The 19,507-nt window shown below is 50.8% G+C and overlaps 8 protein-coding genes across 8 annotated transcripts; 4 read left to right on the forward strand and 4 right to left on the reverse strand.

Annotated features, from left to right (window-relative positions):
• Positions 1–122: 122 nt before the first annotated feature.
• Positions 123–263, reverse strand: CTRU02_215569 (uncharacterized protein; the record flags this gene model as incomplete). The annotated part of the gene is made up of 1 exon (XM_070206500.1): positions 123–263. One exon carries the CDS (start codon positions 261–263, stop codon positions 123–125), a length of 141 nt encoding a protein of 46 aa, XP_070059800.1.
• Positions 264–985: 722 nt separating this feature from the next.
• On the reverse strand, positions 986–5,130 carry CTRU02_215570 (uncharacterized protein; the record flags this gene model as incomplete). Its single annotated transcript, XM_036723738.2, has 4 exons — positions 986–1,284; positions 1,341–3,184; positions 3,247–4,090; positions 4,137–5,130. 4 exons carry the CDS (start codon positions 5,128–5,130, stop codon positions 986–988), a joined length of 3,981 nt encoding a protein of 1,326 aa, XP_036584421.2.
• A 769-nt stretch (positions 5,131–5,899) lies between these two features.
• CTRU02_215571 (uncharacterized protein) lies at positions 5,900–7,102 on the forward strand (the record flags this gene model as incomplete). The annotated part of the gene is made up of 1 exon (XM_036723737.2): positions 5,900–7,102. One exon carries the CDS (start codon positions 5,900–5,902, stop codon positions 7,100–7,102), a length of 1,203 nt encoding a protein of 400 aa, XP_036584420.2.
• A 127-nt stretch (positions 7,103–7,229) lies between these two features.
• On the reverse strand, positions 7,230–8,222 carry CTRU02_215572 (uncharacterized protein; the record flags this gene model as incomplete). The annotated part of the gene is made up of 1 exon (XM_070206501.1): positions 7,230–8,222. The coding sequence occupies one exon, from the start codon at positions 8,220–8,222 to the stop codon at positions 7,230–7,232; it is 993 nt and encodes a 330-aa protein (XP_070059801.1).
• A 3,615-nt stretch (positions 8,223–11,837) lies between these two features.
• CTRU02_215573 (uncharacterized protein) lies at positions 11,838–12,250 on the forward strand (the record flags this gene model as incomplete). Its single annotated transcript, XM_036723736.1, has 2 exons — positions 11,838–11,937; positions 12,036–12,250. The coding sequence occupies 2 exons, from the start codon at positions 11,838–11,840 to the stop codon at positions 12,248–12,250; spliced, it is 315 nt and encodes a 104-aa protein (XP_036584419.1).
• Positions 12,251–12,277: 27 nt separating this feature from the next.
• On the forward strand, positions 12,278–12,618 carry CTRU02_215574 (uncharacterized protein; the record flags this gene model as incomplete). The annotated part of the gene is made up of 2 exons (XM_036723735.1): positions 12,278–12,522; positions 12,588–12,618. 2 exons carry the CDS (start codon positions 12,278–12,280, stop codon positions 12,616–12,618), a joined length of 276 nt encoding a protein of 91 aa, XP_036584418.1.
• Positions 12,619–16,373: 3,755 nt separating this feature from the next.
• Positions 16,374–17,281, reverse strand: CTRU02_215575 (uncharacterized protein; the record flags this gene model as incomplete). Its single annotated transcript, XM_070206502.1, has 2 exons — positions 16,374–17,124; positions 17,148–17,281. The coding sequence occupies 2 exons, from the start codon at positions 17,279–17,281 to the stop codon at positions 16,374–16,376; spliced, it is 885 nt and encodes a 294-aa protein (XP_070059802.1).
• Positions 17,282–17,849: 568 nt separating this feature from the next.
• CTRU02_215576 (phosphoribosyl transferase domain protein) lies at positions 17,850–19,049 on the forward strand (the record flags this gene model as incomplete). The annotated part of the gene is made up of 2 exons (XM_036723733.1): positions 17,850–18,347; positions 18,375–19,049. 2 exons carry the CDS (start codon positions 17,850–17,852, stop codon positions 19,047–19,049), a joined length of 1,173 nt encoding a protein of 390 aa, XP_036584416.1.
• Positions 19,050–19,507: the final 458 nt, after the last annotated feature.

Raw genomic sequence — 19,507 nt, forward strand, 5'->3', positions numbered from 1 at the left:
TTCCTCGCTCGCCGTCCGAAGTTCGTCCGTGGTTTGTCGAAGCTCGGCCTGGATGTCCCTGTTGCGCAGTTCAGATTTCTTCCAGGCATTGAAAACCACCTGGAGGGATGCGTGGAGTTCCTTCATCTGCTTTCCCATGGCCAGGAGCAGTGTTCTGTCGTCGTCCTCGATCGCCTTGATCCTTCCTCTGGCGGCTGGCGCGCCCCTAGTGGTCGCCCTCCGCACCCCATTTCCTCCCTGCTCGCTCGGCTCTGCGGCCCCATCGTCGAGAGTGTCTCGGTTTCCTTCGTTTAGTAGGGCCTTGGTTGTCGGTTTCCGTATCCGTCGAAGTGGTCGCGCCGTTCCGCTGGCCTCTCCCGAGTCGGACGCGACGTTGATCGTATCCGAATCCGCCTGCATGTTTCACGACGGAACGCACCGAAAGTGGGTCCACTAGCGCCGCGCCACGCGTTTCGGTACCGCCCCTTCGCAAAACACCCAAATAACCCTCAACAGCAACAACAAAAGATAATGATTCCTCGATGATAATACAGCTTGTCCAGTGCCCATTTTCCCTCCCCAAGAGGTACAGCTAGGTGCGAAAAAGATGTCCTCTTTGCACTTATTGATGGCTGGTCGCACGGGCCATAAGTACTTAAGAGAACCTAGAGATACATGTGTCAGCCAAAAGTAGCTGCGAGAATGTCTAATACCTCTCTCTATGCACCGTGTTTTAGGTCGACTCAAGTCTCGCTAAGTAGTAGGAAAAATGGATACCTTTATTAGATCTATGATTAAGGTTGCCACAGTATGCCTGACTGTGAGAATACAAATCCTGCTTATTTCAGCATAGCTCCACTTTGCAAGGTCGCTTATCCACGAGAGGTATCCATCCTTAATAAGTAATACTTAGCTTAAATCTTCCTGGGTGCTTTAGAGTCATCCAACGTTTTTTTTTTTTTTTTTTTTATTCAGCTTTCCCTCAAAGCTGGATTGTGCGATGCCTCTAAACAGCGGCCGCCGAGATGGAAAGAATCCAAGCAAATTTCTCGATTGCCCCCATTGCGAATTGAACAATGATTATACTTGCTGTTCTCAGAAATGCTGAAGGTGCAAATGTCGCAATAACGGACTGAATATTCATAGGGCTTGTGATGACCTCTATAGCCGTCTGACAACCATCCGAGAACACGCCTTGTGCTCCAGCTTCGACTAACAACTGGAATACATCAGCGTGTCCATATCTTCTAGCCGACCGTAAGGGGGTCCGTCCAAAGTTATCGGGGGAATTGATATCGATAGAGCCGGTAGATAAGAGCGATCTCACAACAAGTAGCCACCCTGTGTGTTGATGTCGGCTCCTTTCTCGAGAAGAAGCTGTACGATGTCTTGGTGGCCTTGGGATGAGGCAGCTTGGAGAGCGTTGCCAAACAAGCCACCCTGTGCGTTGACGTCTGCTCCTTTCTCGAGAAGAAGCTGTACGATCTCTTGGTGGCCTCTATATGAGGCAGCTTGGAGAGCGTTGCCATACCTGCCACCCTGTGTATTAACATCGGCTCCTTTCTCGAGAAGAAGCTGTACGATCTCTTGGTGGCCTTCAGATGAGGCAGCTTGGAGAGCGTTGCCGTACTCGCCACCCTGTGTGTTAACATCGGCTCCTTTCTTGAGAAGAAGCTGTACGATCTCTTGTTGGCCTCCAGATGAGGCAGCTTGGAGAGCGTTGCCGTACTCGCCACCCTGTGTGTTAACATCGGCTCCTTTCTTGAGAAGAAGCTGTACGATCTCTTGTTGGCCTCCAGATGAGGCAGCTTGGAGAGCGTTGCCGTACTCGCCACCCTGTGTGTTAACATCGGCTCCTTTCTTGAGAAGAAGCTGTACGATCTCTTGTTGGCCTCCAGATGAGGCAGCTTGGAGAGCGTTGCTATAGTAGCCACCCTGTGCGTTGACGTCGGCTCCTTTCTCGAGAAGACGCTGTACGATATCTTGGTGGCCTTGGGATGAGGCAGCTTGGAGAGCGTTGCCATACCTGCCACCCTGTGCGTTGACGTCGGCTCCTTTCTCGAGAAGAAGCTGTATAATCTCTTGGTGGCCTTGGAATGAGGCAGCTCGGAGAGCGTTGCCAAACAAGCCACCCTGTGCGTTGACGTCGGCTCCTTTCTCGAGAAGACGCTGTACGATGTCTTGGTGGCCTTGGGATGAGGCAGCTTGTAGAGCGTTGCCAAAGTAGCCACCCTGTGCGTTGACGTCGGCTCCTTTCTCGAGAAGACGCTGTACGATATCTTGGTGGCCTTGGAATGAGGCAGCTTGGAGAGCGTTGCCATACTCGCCACCCTGTGCGTTGACGTCGGCTCCTTTCTCGAGAAGAAGCTGTATAATCTCTTGGTGGCCTTGGGATGAGGCAGCTTGGAGAGCGTTGCCAAACAAGCCACCCTGTGCGTTGACGTCTGCGGCTTGTTCTAATAGGCTCCTTGTCACTTTCTGAAGCCCCTCGTGGCAGGAATAGTAAAGTCTCGATCCAGTTGGGCGTCCTGGATCCTCGTACCATTCCCTATCAGGCTGGTATAAACGACCCCAACACTGGAATGTTTTATCATCTCGTAAGAAGTTCGTTGATTCTTGGACAATGCTTTCGGAAATCTCTCCTTCTTTTGCATGCTCCATCCACACTTCCGCCGCATGTCTAGCTAGTGGAAATTCAGCCTTAATCCTCTCAACCGTTCCAGTGATCTTGATAACATCCTTGAGGTATGTCAAGCAGGTCCACGTAATAGTAATGCTGGCAGTTGGGAGTTGAAATTGGTCTTTCCCCACCAAGTACTCTTTAACTGAGAAGTGGGCGAGCTGAATTGCTTTCGTAACCTTACCATCGCGTGAAAACTCAGCAATTGATGTCAAACTTGGACAGTATTGTAATATGTCGTCAGCACGAAGAAGTCGACGCTTGACGTTAAAGCTTCGCTGTCCCACACTTTCAATCTGTGTTGCTGTGATATCGATTGCTTCTTTTAATGTCAAGGGTCGTTTAGAATAGATGAGGAACTGTAAGAGGCGTAACGCATCGCTCTTAAGCTCTTCCGGAATATTCTCAAGCATACGCTGGTATGTTTCATTTAGATCGCGAGGCAAGCGTTCGAGAGCTTCTTCAATAGCCTGGACATGGAGGCATTTCAGAAGGCTGTCTAGCTGACATGCTGCCCATCTGAACCTGTACGAATCAATATGTTCTTAATATGGTAAATTCTATAAATAGATATAATGTATACATACATCCCGTCGGCCCCATCTCCGACTTTGATCCGCATCTGTTCGAGAAGATCTTGAGGGAGCTTCTTCTCGGTAAAACCATGCCTCTGTTCAAGTTCGTGGGCCACGTAGGAGCGTATATCGGCATCAACAGCCTTCTTGTCGAGCAACATACAATTATCGTCTTTAAACAGCTGAGGAATCTCACGCTGAAACTCGGCTTCAGGTCGCCCAGTTACAATGATTTTGACGTTGTTATTAGCCGAACCTAAAGTAAGCCTTCGAATCCATAATAGAAGATCGCTCCTTGTCGTACACTCATCGAGAGCGTCTAAAACAATAGTAACCTTCTGTAGTTTTTGCATCATCAACTCAATACAGGCTGATAAGGTACTAGCATCAGGCTGTCTCCGACCATCATCGTGGGAATGATGAAGGCTGTCTAGTATCCTTAAAGCCTCATCCCCCGTATGGTAAAGCTGAAAAGCTAGCGAGCGAACAAGGCTGTCTAGCGTCTGCTTTCTGGCGTCGCTGAAATCAAAGAAGAACATGATCGTGGGAGTATTAGCTGTTTGCTGGAGATGATCCAATATTGTTGTGCTCAGGACTGTTTTGCCACATCCTGCTAGGCCATAGAGCCACAGATGCCGACGCTTTCCGGCCTCCCATTCATTGAAGGTAGTGCTTTCCAAAAGCCAGGTTCCGGTGCCGGCGTGCCTACGTTCTCTCGCCATTGAGGCGTTGCTTGATGGGTCTGATGGCGATAGCCACCGACGTACTTTGTCGAGATGCTGATTATTTCTGGTGGTTATCGCAACAGCCTTGGTTTCACTCACATCCCGCTGCATGCGATCGACATCTTCCTGAACTATCTAATGTTAGGTGAAATAGTTGAATTAGGTTAAGATACTAACGTAGACTAAAAACATCGGCGATCCTCCGTTCAGCCTCAACCTTGTTGGGTGGGATCTGGCGCAAGAGATCCGTCGCGTATGCTGCTGCCGTCATCGCTGCAAAGCCTTGCCATTGTTTGTTCTTATGCGAGTCGGAATAGTCACATATTCCGCGGATCACCAGACATGGAAAATGGTTCATCAGACCAGCGGCTTCCATTTCGAAGCAAAGGACGCCCATTTCTTCGGCCAGCTTATCCCTAATTGCGGCGTTTTTCATTAGTTGATTCGAGCTAGCAATTAACCCATGGTGAATCGCGGGGTCGTCATCATCCTCGTCTCGTTGAACCCGATGCACCAAGTGTATCGGATCATCGCTGCATACGCTGTTACATCCGTCCGCTGAGATAGGATGAAGAATATCGGATCGATAGAGCCTGTCGCTATGCGAAGGCGGCCGTGTATACTTTTTCCGCAGTCGAGGCCACTTTGCTAATACCTGTTCGATATTCTCATTGAGCTGATGCCCTTCTATCTCGTAGCGACTCTTGAGTGTATTGACGGCTGTTCGCAACGCAATCGGTGGCTGGTCTAAGAAATCCGTGTGCTCGAAGGAGACATCCTGGTTTTGGACAATCTTGCCATAATCGTACTGAAAGACGCCGCCTTTACTTCCGTCGCGACTGCTGACCACAACATCACCAAGCCGCACATCGTGCTTCAAGCTCGGCGCGCCGCCGCCGATGCCGACCATAAGGCCAATGCGTACGTTGGGAAAGCTGTGCAGCATGTCTCGAGCCACTGCTGCGGCCAAGCTTACGCCATACTCCCCGTTAGGCAGGACGGCGATCACCACATTATGGCGGCCAATCCTGCCTAGCGCATAGCTATTGCTATCATGTTCTGCGACATCGTAGAAGTCTTCGTGCGGTTCTTCGAGGAACACCTTCGCCGCAGTAAACTCAGTAGAGAGAGCGCAAATCCAGCCGACCGTATATTTCGAAGTGTCCAACATGACTGACGTTAGGTTGCGAGTTAAAGTGATAAAAGGTGCCGCTGGTGCGCAATCGGTTCAGTTAAGAATGATACTAGCACCTAGGTAAAACGTCATATGATAGTAAATAACCAAGGAATTTGGTAGGTAAGAAGGTAGAGTAGGATGCGCTTTTTATTTTTACCAATCTTAGATCAGGCTCTGGCTACGTGACATGGTCCTTAACAGCCGTATGTCGCAGGCTGCAGCAGGCAGAAACGTTCTGCGGCTGATTCGTGCTGGAAGCCACGCTACTTAGCCACAGAAGAGAAAAAGGCATCTTGCCACCTGGAGCCAAACACGCGGTTTCCTCGCCCGACGAAGCACTGGATGAGGCGAACAAGCTTGGTAACACAAAAACGAGAGGATATCGCCAACTTGCGACGGCCTCTTTAAGGAGATAGCGAGTATCCAATGGACGGCAGCGCGACAGGCTGAGAAATGAATCACGAGTTTTCAGGACTGTCGAAAAAGGCGATCAAGGGTGGATGCAAGCTGGGACCTGTCATCTTGACAAATATTTCATTCTGGCAAGTATGCAGAAAGTACGCCCAGCATAGCGCATTTGATGCCTTATGATTGGGTGTAATAGTCTGGGTACTTTCTAGAAACTTCTATGATAGCTGTAGACCCACCCATTGATTAAGCCAGACCACAATCCCATGCAACCTGTTGACCTCACTTAAAGTGCTATTTTGCCTTTACTGGATAATTGCCGTGTTTCATTCTATCTCTCTGTCTGCGTTGGCCAATGACCGCGATCATGGCTGCAGACGACTGGGTGTACGAGCTTACTAGCGACGATGAAGCTGATGGCCAACACTCAGACATCACCGATTCTGCCACCAGTGAACTCAACCATGGCGCTAGTTCCCCGCACAGCCAGCTTCCCCTCGTTCCAAAGCCACTGCCGTTCCTGAAATATGCAGACTGGGTTCCAGGCCGGTCATACGACGAAAAGCCCCTTCGGTTGATGCTCTATACTATGCAATGGAAGTTAACCCTGGATAATAGAAAGGCTGTTGAACAAACCGAGAAGAATCTACCCGTAGCACCGAGCGAATTTTGGAATCAAGTACTCTCGGCTAAGTTCGTCGAGATCATCAATACGAAAAGCAAGCCCTATGAGATTGGTGATACAACTATTGTTTTATCGGTCCCTAATGACCGGTCCGAAGACAAAGTTTCAAAGCATTATACTAAAAGACAGCAAATCGATTGGCTAAGTATTGAGGAGCAACTGCAAGGATGGAGCCAGCTTCTCCGCGCTGGGAAGAGGCTGAAGCTCCAGATTCAGCAGGACTACAAAAAACTTGCCACTACGGGTCGGCCCGCTGGGCGAGGTGCCACAGCTATAGGCCTTGCAGAGCGGAGCGCCTGGATGGATGCAGAGCTGGAGGCTACTGGCGAGCTTGATCCATGGCGGCGGGTCTACCAGCTTATGAGATGCCCGGGAGCCCCGTGCGACAATGGGGAATGGTGCTGGCAGGACCGACAACAACAGGGAAAGCATTTCAAACTCATGGACCATCATTTGAGAGAACTTGTCCGATGGGTTCAGCGAGGCAACAAGTTAGACACGCATGACGATATTCCCGAGGAGTTCCGAACGAAGATATACGCCGAAGATCAACAAGGTCGCGACCGCAAGCGCAAGCGACAAAGCTTAGGACCGGATTCTCCTAGCCATGCCCCCGTAATTATTCATAACCACATCTCTGACTATGTACCAGCGCAGAACGCGCATTCCCCAGACCCGGGAAGCTGTTCTTGCAGTCGTCTGCCTCCCCTATGCGTGCTTGGACTGAGGGATGATGCTGTCGCGGTGTATCGTGACTGGCATTGCTCCAGAGTGGGGAGCGAGATCCAAAGAGAACATTTCGAACTGGCTTATAACCTCACAATGGCAAGAGGACTAGACCTTGAACTTCTATATGAGGATAACGATGCTTAATTTTTCATCGATCATGGCGTATTGGAAGGCGTAGGGCGTCGTTGGGTGCGGGATGTAAAGATCTATGTAGACCAAGAACAAGTCATCTGAATCGCATAATACTCTGATATTCCCATCTGCCTTAGTCTTAAGGTTCGTCAATCGAGATCGAACAGCTACGGAAATGACCTCTAGCGCTCTTCTTTCGCTGGCCGACAACCATGACACATTCTTCCAGAAAACCTTGGAAATCAGCCCTGATGAACCCTTGATGCTCATCCCAGACCTTCCGAGTAAAGTTCTTCAGCTCCCCGAAAAAGTGCTCAATCGGGATGATATCCGGGCTGTAGGGAGCTGAATATATCAGCACCACTCCGGCTTCGCTGCACATTTCCTGAATGCGCTCCGAGTGATGAAATGATGCATTATCCATGATCAATACTGATCGGGGCTCGGGCCAACGACCACAGTATAGCAGGAGAGTTTCAATGAAACTTTCGAAAACCTTAGCATCCGTCGATCCTTCGAAAACCCGAAAGTGTATCACTCCATCTTGGGTATAGGCCGGTAAGATCTGGTACCTGCGACCGCGGTGAAATCGCTTGATTTGACGTGGTCGCTTTCCTCGGGGAGCCCAGCCTCTACGCCGTGTACCAATACTCTTATCTACGCCGGATTCGTCCACAAACACCAACTGATCAGATCGTAACTGTGATATCTGGTGCATAAACTCGTCTCGCAGGTCAAGATTACGCTCTTGCGCGACATTCTGTGTGGCTTTCTGGGACCACTTGTCTTCTCTTAAGGTCCTACTGATGGTGAAGCGGGATACGTCGGTATCGTAATGCTCGTAAAGGAAGGTGGCTAGTTTATCAAGGGTAAGGCATGGATCGACACCAAGCTCGCTGTGCAAAGCGCTTAGCATGGGAGGGGTGATGGATTTGGGGCGACCGGGTGTATTTGTCGGAATCTCTATTGTCCCAAACGCGAGCAACTTCGAGCGAATTCGGCATATCGACCGAGGATTACAACCGACCATCTCGGCTATGCTGTCATCAGAAGCAATCACTTCGCCCTGCAACTTACTATAGATTATATTCCTGAGGAAGTCATGGGTAGAACGGGCGAGAAACGGCGCCATTGTGGTAAAGCCTTTTGCTGATTCTGCTGACTTTTGGTAATGTTGCTGATGAAAAGAGGGAGTAGCATGTTCTGGCGTTCGGACTGTGACTCATATCGAAGCCACGGTGTTCGACAAGTCCCAGCATAATCCATTTTTGGAGTCATCAGTCACGTGGTCGTTCGAGTACTATGTGTGAACGCGATGCATTTCATACGGTATAATCAAGCGTCCGTGCGTTCAAAGACCTCAAAGAGTTCAACTCAACAGGACACTGTTTTCGCACCTAGCTGTAGCAGTAGCAGTAAAGGCATTCGGGTCGGTGTGAACAGTACTGATCTAAGCCTGTATATGAGACGACTCCGGAGAGAAAATCACACCTGAACCAGTCGACTGTTTCAGGAGGATCGCGAATGCGCAGTTTTCAAGACACAAGACACAACACAGGAATCTCATCTTTCGTCCCGGAAGCTTCTACGCCTCGCCCTCCGCATTGTCGTCGGATTGATGCCAAAATCATTTACAGTCGTGTTCGAAATCGGTTTCATGCTTTTCACACAAGAAACATTTCTTTCCTGGACATTTTGGTATCCACTTGCTGACAGAAGATGATGATACCCCTGTAGGTAATCCATGATCAGCTCTTTACCTTGCAAACATAGGGTTGAGCGCCCACAACAGCTGCCACTTTCTGTATCCTTTTCTCTCTAGCAAGTACCATGTCAGCAAACAGGTCCATTATTGTCTCTTGGTTGGAAACGCCAGAACAATAATGCCGGAAACCGATTTCGGATCCAACTGTATATGTAGAATCCACTTTCTTCTATTATTCTTTGATTACCATACTCCTTTCCGTCCCCATGATTCCGTTCTCATGCCCGGAGCGATGTTTAAGATGCATATGGCCCATTACGCCCAGGGTTTCCGGTAGCCCGTAGCACCGTGGTTTCGCCAGTAGCGCTTCGAGCATTGGTTGTGTCACGGTCCGCGATCGACCTGCGGCGTTTCGGGGGGCATTGGTCGTTCCGAAGCATCGTAGGTTTGATCTGATGTGGCTGATGGAACGGATGCTGCAGCCGACAATACGGGCCATCTGCGCTGTCGCAGATAAGAACATGCTGCGAGACTGCGAGGTTGGGTGCCATGGTGGACTGGAGTAAGAAGATGTCCCACGGCTAAATGAGTAGTGGGGGGAAAGCTTGAGATTGTATTTCATTTACTATGTAGGCTGAGATTCTAGAATATTCGAAGCAGCCACCACGTTTTCGAGTTGTGGAGATCACGTTAGGATCAATTTGCATGTCAATCCGAAGCGGAATAGTGGTTTTAATCACGGATAAGTATTGTTGCGGCTAATCCAAGCCATTTCGTCAACAGTCTTTGCGCTCCAATTACGTAAGAACGGCTCCCCAGAGTAGTCGTGGGACTAGCGATCATCATTTTACTACTGCTTCTGCCGAAGTTTCAACGAGATATCATCATTTACTGATACTGTATAAAAATAGCTGTGGATTGAAGCAAGCTGAGCAAATGCCTGAGAGCTTTTCGGCCAGATTAGTGTGAATAAGCTAGCTATGGCTCGCAGGCAGAGTGCATTCGAAGAACGTGATCGAAGCGAGTGGAAGTCATGTTGGTTTGTGTTTTCCCAGGCCGGCGCCTGCCATACAGTTAGCAAGTGGCGGCCAACCCAGCGCGCACGCAGTCGCGCATAGGGTACCGCCCAGTACTAGCTATGTAGATGCCTTGAGGGCACCAATAATGACGAACGCGGGGACAGAGCAATGGTCTGCTACGCTCAAAGACTGTTTCTCGAGAGCCTCAGGCAATGAATTCCCCCGCATTTGCCGCCATCATTTTCTAGGCAGAAGCTTATATACCGTAAGGTCATCACTTTCCATCTACATCACCACGGGCGACCCACACCAGTTCAGCCCCATGAGCAAGAGTTTTGATGAACAAGGACGTGAAGGATGGAAGACTACCTTCGGACTCCAACGCAAGCAGTCAATCCTTTCCCGCGCAGCTTACGTTAACGCCGCTGAAGATATTCTCATCGAAAACACTCGCAACTATGGCAGCATCGCGACTTGGACATCGAAGAACCTCTACAACGGCTTTATGAACCTCGCATTTCGTCACTCGGACCTCTCTAACCTCTACCGCAAGGAAGTCGGCCATATCCTTCGGATCCGCCATGGCAAATCCGATTCGTTTATGATCAACATCGGCGAAGGACAAGAGGCACCTGCCGGCAATAGTTTCAGTAACTTTGCGAACAGAAACTACTGCCTTTATCTCATATTCCGCTTATTTGCCCATGGGTTCCCTTCTACGGTTGACCAGAGCATGCAAGGCAACCTCATGGTGATAGTTCCCTACTCGGCTCAACTAGCGGAATATCTACAGGACTGGGATACATACACCGCCAACGACTTCATGAAAAATAATGTCACGTTCAAGACCGTCGACGATAGCATGAGCGCCGAAGCAGATATCGTTATCTATGAAACTACCCGCACCGACTCCCTTGGTTTCATTCCCGACAAGCACCGTATGGCTGTCGCAACCACACGTGCCCGCGGAGCTATGATTACCCTTCTCCGCACAAACGGATGGACAAAGGGCGGAAAGGGCAAGCCAAAGATCGCGAACACCGGCAAATTTGTTACCGTGGTTTCTTGGTACAACTGGCACATTGAGCAAGACACAGTTGCCGACACCATGGGCGGAAAGAAAGGCTGGCATTTGGTCTGCCACAAATGCGGAGGCCCTGATCACTACGAAGACGCATGCACCAAGGACAAAGCTAAACCGTGCCGTCTCTGTCATGAGTCCCACCATCCACGCTTCTGCAAGCTTCCCTTCCCGACCTCACCACACTACTCAGCTGGGCGACTCCGCGCCACCGTTGCCGATACCAAAACCCAGCAGGTCGACAAAGACACCATGCCAGTGACTATCGCCGTCGCCACAGGATCAGCCCGTCCCCGCGAAGCTATCATTACTAACAAGCCTTGGACTGCCCCTAGCTCTACGCAGGTCGAAGGCCCTGACAGTGCCGCGTATCGCAGAAAGATCATTGAGGCCAGACAAGCTCTCAAAGCTTTCGACGCTGACTACGAAATGCTCGCCGCTCAGCCTCATATCACAACCGGAATTCGAGCACCCGCCAGACAGGTGATCGGCGAAGAAGATGACGGCCATAAGGATTCGCAAGACGAGGAAGAGGAACAGGTCGATGCTGTGGGGTACGAAACAGAGGGGGACACAGGTATCTGGTGAAGGGATTGATGGCTGGAATGTATGTTGGGATTCCCGCTTTTCTATCTGTTCTTTCCTACCACACTGCTCTTTGGAAGGGGCAGGAGCCTTCATCAACTTAACGGCAGGCACCTCACATTAACGCCTTCCTATTTTTCTCTTTTAATTCACTACCCACAGTTAAACTTTTCTCATGCCGCTGTAATGTTTTTTTTTTCTTCCCACACTCTTTTCTTCCTCACCACCATCACTTTTTCTTCGTTTTCGCCTTCCTTTTCAATCACTCGACAGTCTCGCTGCGTCTCACCACAACTGCAGGCATCCTTTCTTCGATTCACTCAGCATCATTTCTCATAAGTTCTCGTCATACGCAAGATGTCTGGAGCTGTTGAGATCAATGCCCAGCCCTGCAGCAAGGCGTTCCTTGATGCCTTCCACGCCGATGGACAATTGCCTGTAGTCAAGCCGAACGGTAGTAAGTAATAATTACTGAAGCTCATTTACTCCTTATGGATTTTCATTTATCATATTCCAATGAATTTGATGGATAGCTAACCTGCTTGCGACTCGTAGTACTGTTCAAGTTTACCTTCGATGGCCCCGATGGTCCCGAGAACCAGCTCTGCCCTCTCGACCGCAACCTCGCTGGCATTCCCTCTGAGCTCTCGATTAACATTGGCAACCCTGGGCCCCAAGGTGTCAATCGCAGCGGTTGCGTATTCCTCGCCGGTCTGAATGGCCTTTCATTCCCATTTCGTGGCCAAGTTGGTTTTGCCGCTGCGGAGTAGAAGCCCCTGCGCAACCGACCGAACGAGATGGGAATTCACGTCTATTATTACCAGAGCAGCAATGCGTATGGCTCGGTGGCTGCCTACACCACGCAGCTTGATGGCAGTGACAAAAGCATTGTCGTATCTACCACGCCTTTCAAGATCGACCTCGGCAATCGCCACCTGTTTGTCGGACAGTCTACCAACCCGTCGGCATTCGGCCTTCCTACCATTCAGGGAATGCCTATCAAAATTACCGTTCGTGTCCTGGTCAACCAAGGTACTTCTGAGTATGTGTTCCTTCAGATCTCCAAGTGTTTCTTTTGGAACCACATAACTAACACATGAAACGTAGGCAGCCAGTCTGGCACGAGCTCAAGCAGTAAACCTCTCCATGCGATAGCGTCATTCGACATCGACAAATGCGAGACATAATCTTTTGCGGGGTCTGCAGATTGAGTGCTTTGGCGTTGTTTTGGCAGGCAGGCTACATCTAGTTGAGGAAACAAGGCATTGGTACACTGGACTCGTCCAAAGTAGATAGAACCGCTGGCAAAGGAATGTTAAGATTTTTCCTTTCCGTACATGTCCCTTCTCAGCAATTCCTTCGTTTGAAGGGCTACTTGCTCTTGGTATGAGGCTGAACTGCGGTCGCTCCCACTCACGGGGATACATATTGAGGACCACCAAAGCCTTGAGCAGCTCCACTCCCATAAACTTGTCGTAGGGCCACTATTCTCGGCTGTCGCTTGTTTTCCGCAAACGTCCTCCAAGTTTTTGGGTGTCTCCGCCTCTGTATGTACTGGACCAGAAACTTTCCTGTTCACACTCTAAGAAAATCATTCACTCACACCCTGTTGCTTTGCCTTTAGCCCCTTGTTAACACACATTGCCTCTGATCAATGGCTTTTTTCCAACTCTATTTCATCGCGGAAACCCCTAGGACTCGGTGAAGGTAGGCCAATACCCGTGGGAGATCCGTAAAGGTGTTATTGCAATAACCTTCCACAGAGAAATTCGCAAGTCAAAGTTCGTAAGCCGGATTATGGGTCGATGCAAACTGATAATGAGTCTTTCGTATGGAGAAGATATCGTACGCACGATAAAGATTACCACCATCAAGCTTCACATCAACGGTTCCAGCGGCAAGGCAGAGAATTTATGAGCAGAGTGTGAGTATAATAGCATTCTCCTACGACAGTCTATGTGAAAAGGATTAAACGCTCCACCGGCGCCCGCTACATCAATCAAGGCCGTATGAATCAAGTGTGTGGTTCTAGAGTGATCCATCACCTTGTCTTAGGGAGGCTAAGACCCGCGTATCCGTCTGTTCACGCCGCTCTCATGATTCGCGTACGAGACAATCCATCCATGGATTGCCTCAGTCTGCCGCTCGACCCATCAAAATAGTGACTGATAATCGAAGGCATCGTCCGGCGATCCTCTCTCCCCAAGCGACCCGACGAAACATGCTCGCAACTGAGCTGACTGAGTCTCTCAGACGCAGCCTCTTGTGGGAGCGAAGGGACAAGCATCTGTATCCTCACAAAGCGTATGGCGGAGATGGGAGTTCCCAGAAATACGATATTAGGCCTATTGAACGCTATTGGTGAAGGAATTTGATTTCGCGGATAGGAGTGGAATGTCTTACTTTGATTTCAGAACAGCCCGAAGAGTTGTTAGCTTGATGGCACTGAATGACATCGTATACGGCGTACAAGGACGGCTGGTTGATATGTACTGTATTGTTATAATTGCGATTCCGTTTTACAGATTTCTTTTCAGACCGGATGACCAGCGGCTGGACAGCGCAGGTGCCGGCATCGTCATGCAACCCACTTTTCGGCACCGGAAATCCGGGGCTCCGAGGGGCTTCGGGACTCGCGTGATCCCGTGGATGACGACCCGGAATTCAGGCTCAAATGCAACAATATCAAGAGGGATTTATAGCTTGATTGATGCTAGAGCGGAATAACATAAGTCAAATTGCATGTATGTTGTGCTGTGACCGATCTTATCTGCGTGGGTAATCAAGCTGTGTGGTAAAAGTGGGCCCACAGTGGTAAGATGAATCAAGAGTCATAAGCTTTTTGTGGATTAGCTCCTGTACTCTTTGTTTGCGATAAGTTAAACAATTAGTCCACAGACGGCTTCGGAGACGTTTTGTAACCGATGCTGATTGTAACGCCGAATACGCAACGAGGGCCAATACATCCGGTTGGTCCCACATGATGGAGTTTTCGGCGGATTTGTTGGTTCCTTGGATGAGACAACGGGTAGTCCTTTCCAACAAGCCTGCAAGCTGCCCATCGATTATCGAAAAGATGAACGACAGAATGAAATAACATTGCTGTGTATAATTTCCAACCGGCCATACAACGTGCCAGAAAACACTGTACTTTTTGATCCACATTATCAATCCTCCTGCGTTACGTATGTCCTCATGTATGGTCCGGCGAAAAAGGGTTTCCGGCGAGGTATCGTTAAGGGTAGTTGGAGCCTTCTCGGAAGGGCACTGAGGCTGATAATTACTGTTCTGACGCACGGATTTACTTTTCCGCTTGTAATAAATGAGAATGGTAAAAAGGCCCAGCCAGCAGGCAGGTAGAACATTCGGAAGCTTTTGACGCCACCCAACTTCAACAAAAAGCAGCAGAGTACCGCTCAAGGCACAAGCCGCCGGGATCCGAAAACCTTGAGGCCTGAAAAGAGAGAAAAGTAAAAGAAGAATAGTAAGAGCCAGCCCGAGAGATTGCATGCTGTCACTCTAGAAATTTTCTGCCAACTTTTTGGTTTGGTGGTATTTAGTTCAGTTAAGCCCAGGTATGCGTTGTAGTTTGTGCGAGAAAGTTGGAAGAAAGAGGTGTCGGTTGTTGTGATTTTATGCCGTAAAGATATTAGGCACCGACTGCATGATTGTGGTGGCTCTTTGAACCTCGCATATTTCTGGGGATCGGTTCGACCTTTCTTCTTACTCGTTCTGAATCCCTGTCCCGCAGGAGCGAAGACGCCTTGTTACAAGGTCTGATGCCTAATTTGCCTCCCCGGAATGAGAGACCAGGAGAGAAACTTGGCACGACACCTCAACCCTCACCGTTCCAGGGCGTAAACATCTAAGCAGTGTAGGTTGCTAGACCGCCTCGGCCGCAGGCCCAGGTAGCGTCGCAGGCTGCAATGTGTGAAAGGTATGGGACGAACTTCAATAACTGGGTGGCTAGCTGAGCGACGCCTGTCATGCAAACCGACGACGTCAGGCTGCAACATATCGAACTAGCCTACCTTCCGGCAAGGCGAGAGAAGAGCAAGGGGCCCCGCGGCTTGTCCAAGGTTGACCGGAGCTCCAAGACTTCCATCCACATCGCTGGAAAACGCCCACTCACTCTATTACACTTGCTTACGTCCAATCGACTGGATAAAACATAGATGCATAATTATGCGTCCTTCAATTGATCGCCCCCTGTATGAAGACGATCTAGCCTGGCTTCAAGTTAAACTGCACTAGACGGCATGGAACCCGGAGAGCTCCGCTCTGCAAAAACAACGGCCGTAGCGTCCCGTGCACCGGGCCGGACCGAAGGAACATTCTTATAATTGATCTACGTCATCCACTACACCCATGGCACATATCAAAAATACTACAACAAGATTCAATGCAGAGGCTATATCCATTCATCTCGCTAACTATTACTATTACTTCCTGCAGCGCTCGCGGCCAGGAAAACACTACCTTGGTGAGCGGACAACCATAGAAGAAACACATACCCAGCAGCCACCTTCGGACGCGTAGTTGCGGCACACCGCCTCTACCTAGAGAACTCTTTTCGGCCTCGAGAGAGACGTGGCAGTCGATGTCGTTAGCGTCGTGTGTTTGCGAGCCAGAATCGCCCTGCCACGCCGACGTGAAGGCGAAAGCCACAGGCGGGTACGCCCCGTCGACCTAGCCTCAGCTTCCGATGGGCCAGGATCGCCTCTGCTAGCTCGGCAGCCATGCGGTGAAAATACATCTCGGCAAAGGAGCGGTACTCTCCCCCAGCGCGGGCGTCAGCGGCGAGGTACTCGTCGATCCGGTCGGCGAGCCAGCGGCAGTCCAAATCTTATAAGTAAAACACGAGCTGCAGCAGACCCCTCCGCTCATACAGTGTCAAACGGCCTCGTAGTTCGTTGATCCGCGGTTACTTCCGCCTCCACCTTGCGGTATCGATGACGGGGCCAGTTTCCACAGGTGGCCCCTTGTTACAATCCCGCCCGCTGCCAACTCTACGTCGATCAGCCGGCAGCCTTTGTTAAATGTCAATTGCCGCGCTTCGTCTTCGGGCGCTTTGAATCGCCGAAGCATGAATCTGCCGAGAAATTCCGACATCGTCAGCCCGGCTGCCGATGCCATGTCATTGTTTCCGTTATCTAGGATCTCGCCGTTGAGTAGACACACGGCCAGCACTGACAAACTTGGGCTCCGACCTCGACGGCTGAGTGCTCCGCCGTCCAACCGCACTGGGTATTGACAGCAGTTGGCTACGATAGCAAGCCGGTCCCATGGCTTCGACAACCCACGCGCCTCGATGTCGGCGATCACGGTTGCGGTCATGGAGCTGGAGCTGTGTACCATAAGCGCATATCTCCCAGCCGCTCTAAGCACGCCGTCGATTCGCTTCACGTCCAGTGGCGGCAGCCCTGCCACCTCGCGGAGCGCTAGGCATAGCCGCGTCGCCTGCACGGAAAACATGACGGACAGTATGCACAGCTCGCCCGGTATCTCTCCGAATGGTCTGTACCGCCATTTCTGCGGCTCTAGGGACGGATCGTGGCGGATCAATAGCTGCATCTGCATTCCGCCGCGGTTGTTCTCCTGGAATGCCCATGCACGACACCACCAGCTGTCCTGGGTGATTTCGCTGAGAAGCAACAGTGCTTAAACTCGCGATCGCTATCGACAAGCTCCCCCGAGAGAATTCGGACAAGGAGGCGCAACTCGGATATGGTCTTCAGCGGCCGGCCCAGTAGGGCTACCGGGTGCTCGCTGAGCTGGTAGACGAGGTCCATGGCTTGCATGGCGTTGCGTTACTCGACGCAGCGGGAATGGCGGGCGCAATCGTCGACGCCGCATGTGTCTTGACGGATACAGTGAGCATCAATCCAGAGGAAGCGAATTTTGTGTGGTGCATGTAGTGGCGGACGCGGTCGAGGATACATTTCCGGACCGGCGAGGGTTGGGTGTCTATCTGCCCCACGTGTAGGACAGTGCGACGTACCGCCGCTGGCGGAAGGCGTTGATCGACCGGCGGCGCTGCTCCGCGCCTTTGGGCTGGAGACACTGGAGGATGCAACTGCGTTCGGCAATCGAGACTAGGACTTTGCCTGCGTTGTCACAGGTGTCTGGCCCCGTGAACAAGATCGCAGTGAAGATGCCAGAGCCGCCGAGCAGTGGGTTTACGACGTCGCCAGGGACTTGTTGCCCTTGAGCAGCGGAACTTACGGCGCCGACCTAGGGCCGGACCCCAGGGACGCCGCACTAGCGAGTAAGGCCTTCGGACCGAACCAGCCGCGCTTGGTTCATTTGAAACACGCCTCAGACCCTTACAGTGTCCTTTCTTACGCTTGCCCTCTCCCGAAAGCGCCGATGGTACAGAAGCTCATTTTATTTGTTACGGGCGACAGCGGCGCCGGTAAAAACTATTGCGCTGACGCCTGGGCCTCTTTGCTCATCAGATGCGCTGGCAACAGTCTAACGGTACGAGTCGTCAGCATCAGCAGTGCCATGAAGGAAGAATACGCGAAAGAGAGTGGTGCTGACCTCGGCGGCCTGCTTTACGACCGAAGATACAAGGAGCAACACCGGTCAGCGCTGATAAGATTTTTCCAACTAAAGGTACAAGAAAACCCTCGGCTTCCAGAGGAACATTTTGTGAATGTCGTATATAACGCCGCGAACGTTGACGTGCTACTTATAACTGGTATGAGGGATGAAGCGCCAGTAGTATCCTTATCACATCTGGTAGCAGACAGGAAGATGCTCGATATGCGCGTTGAAGCTAGCAGAGAGACACTGCGGGCCTGTGGAGGATGGCGTAACGGCAACGACGTTGTTGACGATGAGGACAATAACAACAGCGACGCTGAAGGGTTGAATTCAGGGGCCGTGCAGTACCGCCCCAGCTTCATCTTCAAGAATGACACAGCTGGTGACGAGATGGCGAAGACGTTTGCCGAACAATATCTGCTCCCCTTCCTACACGAGGACCTACATCGACTGGCCGATATGGTTCACACGTCACCCGACTTCCCGCGCCCAGGCATTGAATTTCGTCACGTGCTCGGCATATCTGAGCAGCCGGGTGGGCTGGCCCTGTGCTCTTCTCTGCTGCACACCCACTTCACCGGTAATTGGCTTGAAGTCGATGCGGTGGTGTGTTGCGAGGCCGGTGGCTTCGTCTTTGCGTCGGCGCTGGCTTCACGGGTCGACGTGCCATTAGCGCTGATTCGCGAGGCCGGTAAGCTCCCCTCACCCACTGCTTCTGTCATCAAACCTCCGTCCCACATTTCATCTTCGGCTTTGAACGAATCAAGAGGGAAGGAAATCGAAATGGGTCGAGATGTGGTGCCAAGAGGCGGGACAGTGGTGGTGGTGGACGATGTGCTCGCAACGGGAGAGACTCTTTGTGCAGTGATCCAGCTGCTGTGTGAAGTCGGTATCTGTGCTGATCATGTCAGCATCATGACTGTAGCCGAATTGCCTGTTCATCGCGGCCGAGCATTGTTGCGTCAACGCGGCTTTGGTAAAGTTAATGTCCAAAGTCTCTTGGTTTTTGGCGGTGCATAGAACTAGATATAGGATGTTAGTGTTGGTGTCATTGGGTGTGTGATCAAGTTGTCACTCGGTGGTATGCCTGGCGATGGGCGGATTGTGTGATATATTAGGGAATGACTCTATCGGCACGTTGGATGGTCGCAAAATAGTGCAGTCGGATTCCCGATTATCATGGCTTCATCTTCCCTAAGAAGAGACCCATTCCTTGTCCAGTGGCTTACTTCATGGTTGAGAGTCGGTATAGTGCAACGTACAGTCCAGGAGCTGAGATTATGAGTCCGCCAACAGTCTTGTATGACGGAATTGGCATGTTTTTGACTGAGAATTTTAAGTTCTGACGAAGTGGCTCGTTCCAAATGTCGTTCCATCTGGGGGACCTTGTGCATCTCGACTCGAGTTTCCATTTTTCAAGCGCTCCCCGTCTCTCTATGCAACACGAGCAATTCCTTCGAGTCGGTTTCAACTTTGCC

Source organism: Colletotrichum truncatum (assembly GCF_014235925.2).
Source record: "Colletotrichum truncatum strain CMES1059 chromosome Unknown Contig_0017, whole genome shotgun sequence".
NCBI lineage: Eukaryota > Fungi > Ascomycota > Sordariomycetes > Glomerellales > Glomerellaceae > Colletotrichum > Colletotrichum truncatum.